General features: G+C 44.5%; 1 protein-coding gene across 4 annotated transcripts in view; it reads right to left on the bottom strand.

Moving 5' to 3' along the window:
- PIR (pirin) overlaps positions 1-15,319 on the bottom strand; it is a 96,221-nt gene that overhangs the window by 26,462 nt on the left and 54,440 nt on the right. For all 4 annotated transcript variants that reach the window (XM_081793650.1, XM_081793649.1, XM_081793651.1 and 1 more), the window contains exon 6: positions 14,883-14,967. In XM_081793650.1, coding sequence (XP_081649776.1) covers positions 14,883-14,967 — 85 coding nt within the window. The remainder of the gene's footprint in view (positions 1-14,882; positions 14,968-15,319) is intronic.

Here is a 15,319-nt window from a genome sequence, read left to right as displayed (position 1 = left end):
CTAAATTGATTTTTCAAAGTGCCAATGTCTTCACTGTGTTTTTCTGATTATAAAAAGCTAATACACATACATTGAAGACATATTTTGAGACTGTGGAAGTGTGTAACCCCTAAACTAAAAATCTTTCTGCAGTCTTCATTCTTGGCCTGACATAAATATTGCCAGCAATTTGCTATTTATGCTTTCGGTTTCTTTTTTGTTTTGTGCACTATATATCATTGGCTAAAAAACCAGAACAGACTCAATGTTCTATTCCATGTCAAAACAGAGAAGTAACTCATCCTCGGGAAAGCCTGCAGAGTGGTCCATCGTGAGGACACGTCACGATTTACGTAACCAATCCCTTCTTCATGCTTGAAAGGCACTAAAAAATTAACGGCTTGTGAGTTTGACAAAACCTCAAAGCTCTCGATTGCTCAACCGGGTTTTTATTCGGGACAATTTCGCTTGTTCTAATCTCATCTCTCCTCCACCCTCTTTGGTTCATTCCTGCTCACCCTGCAAACAGAAAACTAGTCCATACATACTTGCCATGCCTTGTTTTCTTTTCTGTTTTATCTTTGTACAGGATCCAGAACGACCAAACCTGTGCTCAAAGATGGCCAAGCCAACGTATTAAGTGCCCCTTGTAAAAATCTTCTATTAGCAGCTTCTATTAGTGAGCCCATCCTCACCAGTAATAATAAAATTCATGTTTCTGGTTGGAAAGCACAAAGCATTATAGGGAATGGACTAAAAATGGGAAAATTGCCTTTTCCCCCCTTCTTTTTAACACATCGTCCAACTGCACTTGCTCTGTTAAAACTGAGACTTCCAGCTACCTCCATTTTGACCTCAGACTTTGTAATTGATTAAGTTCTTCTTTTCAGCTAGTCTCTTGGCTCAGGTGGAAGATGCTGAGGGCGGAGCGCCCCCCGATGGGCCCTAAAACCAGCGCCTCCAGCAGTAAGGTCCGCTCTGAGCCAGCAAGACCCTACCCGTGATTGATCCCGAGACCCTGACTGATTTGGCCTTCACAGGCCACCTGCACGGATCCACCCGCCTTTGCCCCACATTTTCCTTCTGTAAACCCGGATGCATTTTCAGTACTTTGGAGACAAGTCTTTGCGATGCTGGTCTGCTGCACTCCCAGCGGTGGTCTCACTGAAACAAACTGCATTTTCGTTTCATTTTCGTTTCACCACTACTTGTTTTTCTACCTTTGGATTTTGTCAGCGACGAGTGGCCAAACCCGGTGCTCCTTGCGCACCAGCTACACACCTTGTTTAATTTCCACCATTAACAAGAAAACCACAGACCCAAGATGGAGTCACCAATGCTAGGCCAAGTCCCCAAACAGGGGCTTGATACCCAACTGAATTATAGTTTCAACCTCCTCCAGAAACACAGTCTTAACCGGGTCAGTCAGAACTTTTCCAGTCAGCACCACTGAGGTCATCCCCACAGGGGTCCCCTCCATCCCCCAAAGGAAGAGGAGATGATCTGCATGATAAGACCCCTTGCTCTTCCCACCCCCCCCTTCCCTGGGAAGGTGACCTTGTCTGGAACCATCTTTTTCTTTTGCCAGTAACTTTCTTGCCCCCTCCTCCTTCCTACAAGAAGCTTCCATTTTGTAGCATTCATGAATCATTTAATAAAGCCGATTCAAACTTCAAATTAGCCAGTTGAATTGTTTTTAACAGCATTAAGCATTGCTTCTTAAAACTACAGTAAAACAAGAGCCGAGTGGTGTGAACGTTTTCTATATGTTTAAGAACTGCTACATTTTATTAGGATTCCTTCTCTGCGAAGAGCAGGATTGCATCAGCAAAGAAGAGCAGGATTGCATCAGCAAAGAGCTCTTCACGGAGATTTGCAGATCCTTCCTCCTCCTGCCCTCCTCTCCCACCCCTCCTCCCGCTCTTGTGTCCTGCACCAGTAATGGATACCATCCCCCCATTTTTACTGCTCCAAGGTCACAGGCCCTATGGTTGCCCTTTTTCCACAACCGAGGTCTCCAAGCTACTGGCTCTTTGCAGCTGGGAAGCTCTTCCCGTCCCTCAGGCAATGACAAAATAAGTTGGGATGGAGGTCACGTTTTACCTCTGGCCCTGCGGGATGGTTTAATCAGCAACACATTTAAGTCAGACCTCCTTCAGTCAAACATCAAAAATGTAAGACTTTTAAATATGTAAATCACTTTCTGTGGCTTCTGCTCTCATTTTCAGGGAGGCTCCCAATTCTTATAAATGTCCCTAGTGAGAGCTTTTCTTGGCCTCCATTCCTTGCCTTAACCCAGCTCATTTTCCTCCTGCTTTGTCTGTAGAGTTCACCCTAACGATGAACTTCACAACTACTCCTTATCTATGTATGTGTAGAGAAAGTTGAAAAAGAGAAACTGCTGACAGAGCAAGTCTTTGACAAAAGTCCACTCCAGGGAGGGAAGGAGAGAGGGAATAGGGCTAAGGAAAGAATGAGCCTCTCCCCAAACTCTGGGTCACACCGGTTGCCAGATCCCAAAGCAACACTGGCTCTAAAAGGCTCCTGTAGAGAGCAAGACAGGGTCACTCCTGTCCGGCAGGGGCCTGCATCGAGCAATGATAGGAGCGGCTGAGGGTACTAACAACGATGAGCTCTCCCCGAGACCGAGACCGGCACCGGCCGACGACACCCTAGAACCGATGAGCAGCAGAAGCAGGGGAGGGGTGCAGGCGCCCAGGACTGACCAAATCCCTTTAAAAGGGGGAGGGCTTTTGCAGTGGTTGGGCCCCGCAGACGTGACCCTCTGCGTCTGAGCGCCTGAAAAGGCAGCTGCCGCCGAAGGCTCCGGCCGAAGAGAGCGGAGAGCCTCCACCGCTTGAACAGAAGGAGCGGGAGGGCCGAGCGCAGACCCGGCCCGGGGCTTCCTCTCAGCTGCGCGCCCGCACACGGACTTGGCGGCGGCCTCGTTCACTTCCTACCGCCTGTGTTATCTCGATCATCGTGTGCCTCGTCCTAGGTCCTGCGCCGTGTGCGAGGAAGAGGCCAAGTTAATCACGGGCTCCAATGTCACTGGGTCTGGAATCCCGAACCCACTTTCTCATTACGTTCACCTTGCTTTAGCACTGAGCACAGCCGGCGCTGCGCAAAGACCCAACTCGTGCGTGCGCCTTCACGGTGAGCTCGTGACACCTCCCCGACCCCTCTATGCCCCTATGCTCATCTTGGGCAGGTAGCTCCCTCACTGGGGACTTCATGCCTGGCGATCGGGGACGGGAGGCAGACCTGCCTGGTCCTCTCCTCCCTCTCCTCATTCAAAAATTATGTTTTTGATTTTTGTTTTGAAATAATTTCAGACAAGCAGAAAAGTTACAAAAATAATAATTACCATATACCACTCACCCAGGTTCTCCAAGAGCTAATGTGTTATCACAATATGCTTTATCATTATCTCTAGAAATAGGTCTCTATTTTCTTCTGAAATATTTGAGATTTATAGATATGATGTCCCTTAACGTCAAAATAATTCAGTATCGTTAAAAAAGAAGTCCAAAATGGAATCATTTTTCCCCCATGAGAAGCCAAGATGTAATCACAAGCTTTAACTTCTCCCAGGAATGTGACCTTTTAAGAGTCAACCTGAAATGGCCTGAGCGCCACTGGTGAGGTCATCTGCCTGAAGAAAACCCTACCGGCTCCCTTCCTCGCAAAAAGAAGACGTCACGGGCTGAAACAATCCTTTCTTTTCCTTTGCTAATATCTTACCCCATCCTTCTTCTGCCTATAAAATCTTCCATTTGGTACAACTCCTAGGAGCCCCTGTCTACTTACTCCATGGGATGCTGCCTGAATCATGAATTGTGGAATAGAGCCAAATAGATCTTCAGACTTAACTCGCTTCAACTTTTGTTCTTTGACAGTATATATTTCCTAAAAACAATGATAGTTTCCTACATGAATATAGGGTATTGATAAAAATTCTGAAATTGATATAATACCAATGAGAAAATACAACACCATTACCTATATATGGATATCCAAAGTGTGCCAATTGCCTCAGTAATGCTTCTTATGGCAGAAAGAAAGAAAGAAAGAAAGAAAGAAAGAAAGAGGAAAGGAAAAGAAAAAGAAAAAGAAAAAGAACCCAAACAAACCCCAAAACAAAAGCGGAGGCTGGGCTCTAACCCTGTTCACAGGCTGCATTTAGTTCTCACATGGAATGTCCTTCCATGGGAAACACTTCTCAGTCTTTTCCATTAAAAGCACAAACCAGTTATTTTGTAGAATGTTCCTAAGTTGGGATTTGTCTGATGTTTCCTCATCATCAGACCAAATTTGTTTAATCCCTCAGCTTTAGAGAAGAATTTACTTATTTTCCATGCTTTAATTTTTTTTTAATTCAGAAGGGTGCAAAGGAGGAAATAATGAATGTCCATGCTGCTGTATTTCCTATCTTTCTTCTCTCTTACACATGAAATCTTTAAAAAAAATTTTTAATGTTTATTTATTATTTTGAGAGAGCAAGAGATAGCAAGAGAGAGAGAGAGAGAGAGAGCGAGCATGAGTGGGGGAGGGGCAGAGAGAGAGAGAGAGACACAGAATCCAAAGCAGGCTCCAGGCTCCGAGCTGTCAGCATGGAGCCCGATGCGGGGTCCAAACCCATGGACTGTGGGCCATGAGATCATGACCTGAGCCAAAGTCAGACGTTCAACAGACTGAGCCACCCAGGCACCCCTACAGATGAAATCTTATAGGTGATAGAAATGTCCCCTGATTGCCTTCAGTCCTTTTCCTACACACAATGAATGGGGCCTTCCACTTAAAACCCTTCAATGGCTCCCTGTTCTCCCAGGACAAGCCCAGACTCCTGACCCTGACATGCATACCCTTCTCCAGCATTGTGGCCCCTCTGCTTGTCCCACCTCTCTAGTTAGTTCTAACCCAGCAAACCCCTCCGGGGGAGGAGGAAGCAGAGGGCAGTGGCAAACCTTACAGGGGCCTTGTGGTGCCATGGAAAACAAAGCACCTGTAACTATAAAAGAGCAACAAAAATCGAAGGTACATAATCACAGGCAGAAAATACAGGTTTAAAAATCAGCAAGAGACACTCAGGGGGGACTAGGACCAGATTGCTAGCCTCTTTGAGGCAGTTTCCTGGTTTGTAAAATAAGGAAATAATATGTACCACACAGGGCTGTTGTGCTGATCAAGTGACACTGTGTAGCTGGTACGTACACATTTACATATCTACGTATATATGCACGCGCTCGATGTTTTTCGCCTTATCTACACAATGCCCTCAGTAGGCATTTCACAGATGCCCGTTCCCTTTCCTGCTCCTTCCTTCTTTTTCCACTTTCCTCTGACTTTATACAGGTCAGGGGGTTGCAGTGACTGCTATCTATGCTTCCGATAAGCTGTGGCCCAGCCCACAGAAGGGTCACTGTCACAGAGATGGCCCCACGCTCTTGGAAGCACCACCCTCAACTCCAAAACGGAGACAATGGATCCTTGCTGTCCTCATCAAGAACGCTGTGGCACTTAGGATGCTGTCTGTGTCCCGCTGAACACCGCAGTCTAGAACTAGCAGCATAAGGTGGGCTTTCTGATCAGCCAGCAGCTGACAGCTCGCCAGGCCTACGAGCACAGGCATTTAACCCCCATCTCACAACTAAACACAAACAGCAAATGGGGTGTCAATGTCGCAGCCCTGCAAAAGGGGTAGGAAAAGAGGTAGGATACCACATGACCTTGTAGGAATTCCAGTAAAAGAAAAGAGAATGCCCATTTTACCAAATTTGGTGAGTGACATCAGTAATAAAATGCCCAACGATATTGCATAGAATGTTACCAACACAAAGACACTTGAGACGACTGGCTTTCCAGAGCAAGATATACTCAGAACATGTTTCCTATATTCCAGAATGATCATACTACAGTCTATGTTTATAAGCCATAGGCATGTAACATTAAGGGCCATTCTAAAGATACTATATCTTTTTTAAAAGTTTTTAAGTTTATTTTGAGAGACAGAGCAGAGGAGGGGCAGAGAGAAAGGGAGAGAGAAAATGCCAGGCAGGTTCCATGCTGTCAGCATGGAGCCCGACGCGGGGCTTGAACCCATGAACCATGAGATCATGACCTGAGCTAAAACCAAGAGTTGAATGTTTAACCGACTGAGCCACCCAGGCACCCTTAAAGATACTACATCTTAACAAGAAGAATTGCAACCTATAAGAAAACCTTCCCCTATGGTTTGGTCCACCATCGATAATACTGAACATCCGTTCACTGCACCAGTGACTAACAGAAAAACTAAGAAATGAACAAAATTTAACATTTTGAATGAGAAATGTATTAGCAACACAAAGTCTCTGGAATGGAAACTCTCAGAAGACAGGCTTGTGTGTGCCCAGAATGGAGCCTAGCCCTCTGGAGGACAAGTTCTGCTGATTACTTTCTTGCTAATAAAACAGCAAGAAGAAAAATGCATTAGAATCCCCTGGAAGCTTCCTGATCATTACAGGCTAAATCTACACTGAAGTTTTCCCACCACTGAGACATTTAATGTGGTAATTTTTCACTAAAATAATACATGTTACTATTATTACTTAGCTTTATTTGAACAGACTTTTTTCTCATCTTCAATTATGCAGTGCTCACAATTGGGTTTTAATTGTTCAGAAAAAATCAGGAAATAATTCAAATATGTAGTTATAATCATAAAATTATACTGAAGGCTATAAAGTAGAAATGGCTTTAGGCATCAGAACTTAGACTAAGGCCAAGACAATTAAGAACCAAAATACACACCACTTTAAGGATTAAACAAAGGTTCGGAAAACCACAGAACCTGAAATAAGCAGAGAATGTCATAATGCGCATATTTTGGCACCTGACTTTTTTTTAAGTTTTATTTTATTTATTTTTAGAGACAGAGAGAGAGGGTGAGCAGGGGAAGGGCAGAGAGAGAGGGAGAGAGAGAATCCCAAACAGGCTCTGTACCGTCAGCACAGAGCCCAATGAGGGGCTCGAACTCACGAACCACGAGATCATGACCTGAGCCAAAATCAAGAATCAGACCTAACTGATGAGCCACCCAGGTGCCCCTTGGCACCTGACTGTTTTTAAGAGAACAAGATTTTTTTCTAATGTTTATTTATTTTTGAGAGATAGAGTGCAAGTGGGGGAGGGGCAGAGAGAGAGGGAGACACAGAATCCGAAGCAGGCTCCAGGCTCGGAGCTGCCAGCACAGAGCCCGATGCGGGGCTCCATCTCATGAACCATGCGATCATGACCTGAGCCGAAGTCAGACGCTCAACTGACTGAGCCACCCAGGCGCGTCAAGAGAACGAGATTCTTCAGTAGGACCTGAAACTATGGGAAAAAATAAACCCTTGTTGAAACTGAAATGTGTCTGAATTCTTAGAATGGTTTCTTACTTTGCATTGATTATTAATTTAATCTGTTCTCTCTTAAAAATGATTACAAAAACAATATAATTTTCAAACTGGGGAGATTCACTCAAAAAGTTTCACAAATTGGGGGCACCTTGGTGTTTCAGTTTATAACACGTCTGACTTCAGCTCAGGTCACGATCTCATGGTTTGTGAGTGCGAGCCCCACATCGGGCTCTCTGCTTTCAGCACAGAGCCCACTTCAGATCCTCTGTCCCCCTCTCTCTCTGCCCCTCCCATCCCCTCAAAAATAAACAAACATTAAAAAATTTTTTCAAAATTGTTATTTTTTTAAACCTATCTGCAATGCCTTGGGTTTATTTGCCAATATTCCCAAAGCACTATCAATAGGGTATTGGCCCATTAACATGTCTGGACCTTAGTGGTTAGGAGTCATAGTGAAAGTCCAACTGTGTAAGGTAGAATCGCATCCCCAACACTCCCTGGCTAGTCGACCTTGAGTAAGTTTAAGTAAGTCACTTTGCACCTCAGTTTCCTCACCTGAAAAATGGAGTAATCACAGATCTTACTTCATAGACTCATGAGGAGTGCAGGAGTTGATACAGAGGGAGTTCTCAGAGCAGTGTCTAAATACATAATAGGGCATTTACTAAATGTTAGCTATAGTAACTATTATTACTACAGGATGATTCAGTGAACTGTGAGCTCCCAAAAATGTTCATAAGATTCCCTATTAAGGGTTTTTGCTACAAAAGGCAAACAACAAAGCATCTATAATTGAACATTTTCATGATCTGGAGCTGGGAGAGATTATTAAAGAAGCCACAGAAAGCACACACTAACCATTAAGGAACAGAGCAATGCATTTAAGAAATTTGTATTTATTAACATATAGAAAAATATGAGTGAAAAACAAGGCAAAAGGGGGAAGATATTTGCATCACAAGTAACTGACAATGAGGAGCATTCAGAATGTGTAATGAGCCCCTACAAATCAGTATTAAAAAAGACAGACAACCCACCCAAAGGAAAATGATATGAAGCTTTCCACTGGATAATTTGTTCAGGCTCTGGTTCATGTTCATCAGTGCTCTGAGGACTTATTGATTGACATCCATAACCATTACGAGCACATTCTAAGTATGGGGGGCATGGTGACTGACTACTTTAAGGTACTGCTGGTAAGTAGAGAGCATGAATTAAATCATGGAGTCTGTATAGTGGACAAAATCAGCCAGCCTTTGTTCTATGAAACCACCTGAGAATCTAAAATTCCACATGAATCATTCATGTTTGGGGCATTCTCCCTTAAAACGTAGATAATGACAGTGAAAAGACATTTAGGCAGGAACCCTTGAGAATTCACCGTGCCTTCCATTTTCAAAAAAATAACAACAAGAGAAATAGTACTTTTCGAGTCACTGACCATAGGGGGAAACGTATGGCACTGTGAACCAAGATCATAGGCTTGGCAAGTTGACTCCGAGACGCCCTCTGCCTCCTGGTATTCACGCCCTCTGTAAGCTCTTCTCTGAGTGTGGGCTGCACCTAGTGGCGTGGCTCTAACTGGCAGAATCCGCACAAGTACTGGGATGTCACTTCTGAGACTGGGTTACATGAAGACTCTGGCTTCCACTTGCTCATTCCTTCTTACTCTCTGCCTCGTAGGCTCTGATGAAGCTAGAGGCCATGCTGTGCACGAGCTGCCCTACGGAGAGGCCCACGTGGCAAGGAGGCGACGGCGGACTGCAGCCAACAACCTTCAAGAAACCGAACGCCTGTCACCAGCCACAAGGGTGTGGGCTTCGAAGCGCATCCTTCCGCGTTGAGCCCTGGGATTGCCACAGCCCTGCTGATGTGTCCACCGCAGCCTTATAAGAGTCCCTGAGCCAAAGACCACAGTGACACTGTGAGATAACAAATGTTATCTTCAGCCACTACATTTGGGAGTAATTTGTTATGCCACAATATAGATAAGTAATACAGTGACATTGATACCTACCAGGATTTACTGAGTAGCTACTGTACGTACAGCATTAGAATCTACTTTTTAAAAAAGTGTTTGGAAGCAGTGATTTCTATCCCCCCCCCCAATTTTACTGAGATGTAATTGACAGGGCTCCTTTCTGTTTTTTCCTCCCATGAAAGCAAAAATACATTGACAATAAGAGAATGTATTTTTCCTATGGCTGCTATAAGAAATTACCACACTTTGTGGCTTTAAACACCACAGACTTGTTACCTATCAGTTCTGGAGGTCTGGTGTCCCAAAATGGGTCTCAACAGTTTAAAATCAAGGTATCAGGGTGGCCTTCTTTCTGGAGGCTCTAGAGGAAAATTCATTTCCTTGCCTTTTCTACCTTTTAGAGGGTGCCCCTATTCTTTGGCTCGAGGCCCCCTTTCATTTTCTTTTAATTTTTTTAAATGTTTATTTTTCAGAGAGAAAGAGAGACAGAGTGTGAGCAGGGGAGGGGCAGAGAGAGCGGGAGACACAGAATCTGAAGCAGGTTCTAGGCTCCGAGCTGTCAGCACAGCGCCTGACATGGGGCTTGAACTCATGGACCACGAGATCATGACCTGAGCCAAAGTCAGATGCTTAACCGACTGAGCCACCCAGGCACTCCCCCGCCCTTTTTAATTTTAGAGAGAAAGAGACCACACAAGCAGGGTAGAGAGGCAGAGGCAGAAAGAGAGAGAGAATCACAAGCAGCCTCCATGCTTAGTGCGGAGCCCGAAGCGGGGCTCAATCCCACAGCCCTGGGATCATGACCTGAACCGGAATCAAGAGTGGGACGCTCAACAGACTGAGCCACTCGCCACATAGGCACCCCCCACCTCCATTTTCAAAGCCAGCAGGTGCATCACCTGGACCTGTGTTTCCACTGTCACTTCGTTCACTCCGACTCTTGCCCCCTTCACGTACCCAGACCCTTGCAATTATATTGGGCCCACCTGGACTATTTGGGCTACTCTCCCCATCTCGAGATCCTTAACTTAATCATACCTGCAACATCCCCTTCACCATGGAAAGTAACATATTCACAGGTTCCAAGGATTACAGTGTGGACATGTTTGGTTTTTTATATAACTTTTTTGATTTTTTTTTTTTTTTTTTTGAGAGAGAGAGACTGAGAACACGCCAAGGAGGGGCAGAGAGAGGGAGAGAGACAGAATCCCAAGCAGGCTCCACGCTGTCAGCACAGAGCCCAACGCGGGGCTCTATCCCACGAACTGTTGAGATCATGACCTGAGCTGAAATCAGGAGTCGGATGCTCAACAGACTGAGCCACTCAGGCACCCTGAGTGTGGACATTCCGTGGGCCTACTCTTCAGCTTACCACAGTGGGGTAGGCCCTATGTTCTCCAAAGAAATTGTTTGGATTGACGTATATATACTGTAAAGAAAACCAAAAAGTTGGGGGAAGTGAAAAGAAAAAACTTACAAAATTAAGTTTTTCCAGGGGCACCTGGGTGGCTCAGTTGGTTAAGTGTCTGACTTCAGCTCATGTCATGATCTCGTGGTCTGTGAGTTTGAGTTCCACGACAGGCTCTGTGCTGACAGCTCAGAGCCTGGATCCTGCTTCAGATTCTCTGTCTCCTTTTCTCTCTGCCCCTTCCCGTCTCTCTCTCTCTCTCTCTCTCTCTCTCTCTCTCAAAAATAAACATTTAAAAAAAAATTTTTAGGTGAAGTTTTTCCATACCAGAACCATCCTCCGTTTTTAACATTCCAGATGATACTTTAAAATACCTACTAGCAGAGACACTGTGAAGGAAGATGGGGAGCAACAGAGTGGCTGTTGAGGGCCAAACTGTGATGCAGTCAGAAGACAAAGGGGACGTGAGGACCAGAGGCCCAAGTTTCTTGGGCAAGACTGATATTTTCCTAGAAATACAGGTTTATGTCCTTCTGAATGAATGATACCAGTGTTATCTGTATGTCAGTTTGCAGCAAGGAAAATCAGATTGCTTTGTAAGAGATGGTAAAAGTCACTGCAAAAAAAAAAAACCAAAAAAACAAAAAACCACAAACCCAAACCCAACACAACTACTTATTCCTGGTTTAGCCAAGAGCTAACATGAAAAATGTGCGGCCAATGGGAAAGGAATGTGGTGCTGTCAGAGACCTGACAGATTGGATTCTTTGTAAGTGACGCACTGTCCAGCTCAATTCCTGGTATCAGCTGCCTTCCCAATCGCCACGGCATGAAACATCTGTCTTCTGCAAGGTTAGCCCAACTCCACAGAAATGGGCCTTAACCAAAGGAAAGAGAGAGATGGTAAAAATCAATTCTAGTAACTATTTAGGGGAAAGAACTCAGATGAAACCGAGTCTGATTCACGAGAAAGCTTTCCAATCTCCCTTAACTGGATGTCCCTTGAGAAACATGTATTTTCCTGCTATCAGGGATGAGAGTATCCCTCTACTCCGGTAATGATACAATCATGTCGACATTAAATTAGTGAGATCGCAAAGCTTATGCCAAAAGCCAAACATAACCCAGATGTCCATGTCAAATCCCCTTACCGTGAGTAACAAAACCATCAAAATATTGTAAACGAAACATGTCTAGGACCCTGCCAGTGACAAAAGCATTTCAAAAAATATCTGATGCAGCAAAGCACCCAAATAAAATGAATTTAAACAGTCCTTCGGGTTTATAATGGAATTTGACCTGGAAAGGTGGTTTTAAAAAAAAAGACAAAGGGTCACCTTGACTTAAATGACTTGATAATAAAATTTATGCAGCATAATTTCACCAGCCAATATGGCTGATTACAGACAGCCAAAACTATCAAGTCTGTAGGCAGTAAGTACTTTATAATACCTGAATTAAACTGTTTGTCTGGTACTGGACAGAGATGCCCCGAACTTTGGATTTGTCACTTAATGTAACGTGAACACGGGTGTGTGTGTGCGCGTGTGCGCGTGCGCACGTGTGACAGAGAGACAGTGACACTGAGAAGAAGAGAGAGGACACTTCGTTGCTGGGTTTATAAGAGACTTTTTCCAAATGGGTTTATATTGACTCGATGATGCACATGCATTTCTAAGCTACTGGCTTTTCTATCCCTCCAAAAACGTTTTTGAAAACAAATCTCAAGTTTAGAATTTATAAGGACAAAGTAGAACAGAAGTATAGCCTTTTTAAAATTGTTTTAAATCTTTGTTTATTTTCGAGACAGAGACAAAGTTTGAGCAGGGAAGGAACAGAGGGAGAGGGAGACACAGAATCCGGAGCAGGCTCCGGGCTCCGAGCTGTCAGCGCAGAGCCCGACGCGGGGCTCAAACTCATGAACTGCAAGTTCACGACCTGAGCCGAAGTCAGACGCTCAACCAACTGAGTCACGCCAGAAGTACAGCCTTTCAAAGTGACATATACGCATTCTGTCATTAGGTAACATAGAGTGGTGCTAAGGGTAGAAGAGAATCTAACATGAACCATACACTTAGTGTCAGTGGGGTCATGGAGAAACTGGCACTCTCAGATACTGCTGATGGAAAAAGTATAATTGTGTTTTGGGATCGCAGCCTGACAATGTGTTTTACTTATTTTTTTAATGTTTATTTATTTTTGAGAGAGAGACAGAGACAGAGTGTGAGCTGGGGAGAGAGAGGAGACACAGAATCCGAAGCAGGCTCCGGGCTGTCGGCACAGAGCCCAACATGGAGCTCGAACGCACAAAGCGCAAGATCACGACCTGAGCTCAAGTCACTCAACTGACCGAGCCAACCAATCACCCTGACGTGTTTGTTTTAAAATCAAACATGCATATACCTTGTGACCATCACTGGAAATCTACTGCATCAAAATAAGTGCCATAGGGAAGGACACGTGTATAAGGATGTTCACTGGAGACCAGTGTGCAGTGGCCGAGCTCTAGGAACAAAGGGAGTGCCTGCTGACAGGCAGTAGGTAAATGCATCACAGTCCACCCACGGCACGGCATACCGCCATTACTACCACCACCACCGAGAGAAACAGACTCAAACCAGTGGTTGCCAAAGGGAAGGAGGACGGGGAGGTAGGCGAAGGGGATTAAGACGTACCATCTTGCAGTTATAAAATAAGGCACGGGGATGAAAAGTACAGCATAGGGAATGCAGTCACTAACACTACAACGACGCCGTGTGGTCACAGACGGTAGGCAGACGTACCACAGTGAGTGTACCGCAACGTACACCGTTGTCGAACCACTATGCGGTACAGCTGAAACTGAGATGTCAACTATACTTCAATTAAAAATTTTTAAAAGTCAGGGTGCCTGGGTGGCTCAGTTGGTTGAGCGTCCGACTCTTGATCGCAGCTCAGGTCACGATCTCATAGTTTGTGAGACTGAGCCACACGTTGGGCTCTGCGCTGACAGCACAGAGCCTGCTTGGGATATTCCCTCCTCTCTCTCTCTCTCTCTCTCTCTCTCTCTCTCTCTCTCTCTCTCTCGTCCCTCTCCCACTTGCGTGTATACACGCATGCTCTCTCTCTCTCAAAAAAATAAACTTCAAAAATTTTTTTAATTACTTAAATAAACAAAGAGAGCCCCTATAAGTAGATTGGGAAGGATTCCCAGGAGGAGCTGTTTGATCAAAAAAGATGCAAAAACGCATTTATAATATGGTTCCATTTTAGTAAAACAATGACAAAACAATCCTGTATATGGGTGCATTTCCATGCATATATATGTCAGTGTAGAAAAGTGAGTGTGGAGAAAAACAAGCAAGATCTAATTTGAGGATCTGTGTCGGCTACGTCCTAGAGCTGCGATGTATAGGGAAGGTACTGGAAGGAACTGGAGGGAAGCAAACTCAAAAGCAGAAGAAAAAAGCACTGCACTCAAGGTTAAAACATACGGGCTTTAACACTTTCACACTTATTGTTATAAAAATTATGTATAAGGGTAGGCATATGTTTCAGAGAATTAATCTGAAGAGTTTTTCTATACTCAAAAATAGCCAGAACAAAAACCCAAAGAAGAAAATAATGGCTCCAAGGTTTCTGCCTAATGATCTCATGCAACCATTTTTAAAAATGAAATTGGCCTTATACACGTGGGAGTTTTCTAAGTATGCTTTTGAACTTAGAAGTCCACTTAAGGGTAAGCCCTCCATAACAGTACCTTTATCAACAGAAACCAGTATCTCATTCAGGAATACACCTGTTCATAAGTCACAAGGTTGGAATGCGCCTGCAGGAACACTCTGAGTCATCAGTGGCTAGGAAATCAGAAGATGCAGGTGAAAGTCCTGGCTTGTCCAGCAAGTCTTTACGAGGACGTGAGCAAGTAGCTCATCTGTTGGATCTTAGTGTTTCCACCCATAAAACGGAGGTGGAAAAAAACAGGGCCCGCACAGTCCGGCCCTAACACTCTATGAATTCTTCCTGATCTTCTTTGCTTGAAAAGCCCCAGGAATATTCGTTAATTTAAGTGTAATTACAGATTCAAAAATGAGCACATTTCAGAGAAAGCGGTCCCTTTTTTCTGATCGCTAAACCCCAGAAGCCACCATACCTTTAGGAATAGGCTGGGAATGCTTTGCTCCGTGGTCCAGTTTGAAGTCCAAATATAAGGTCGGTGTGCGAGTATAAATCTTAGACTGAAAAGGAAAAGGAAACCATCAGAATCTTTCCAAAAATAAAGTTCTTCTTCACTTCAGCTGGGCACTTCTCTGATGGGCCTGGGGCCTGGATGACTGTATTAACAACTCCTCCTTGGCAAGTGCTGTTAAAGCAAGGGGATGGGCTACCATACAGGCCCCTCTGAAGGGTCTTCATCTAAAAGTTAGCCCTCCTAGCTTTACAATATGGTTGACAAACTAATTTCAGGACGACAGCGATCTCCCTCTAACCATTTCTCAAATAGGGTCCCAGGTTAATAGTTTATTGGCCAAGGCTTGCCTCCAGCCTTCCACTTGATAATAGCAGGGTAGCTCATGTCCCAGTGTGTGT

Source organism: Panthera onca, chromosome X, assembly GCF_046562875.1.
Source record: "Panthera onca isolate mPanOnc1 chromosome X, mPanOnc1 haplotype 2, whole genome shotgun sequence".
In the NCBI taxonomy this organism is placed as follows: Eukaryota; Metazoa; Chordata; class Mammalia; order Carnivora; family Felidae; genus Panthera; species Panthera onca.
The sequence above is the reverse complement of the archived record's forward strand: the minus strand, read 5'-3'. Positions and strand labels throughout refer to the sequence as shown.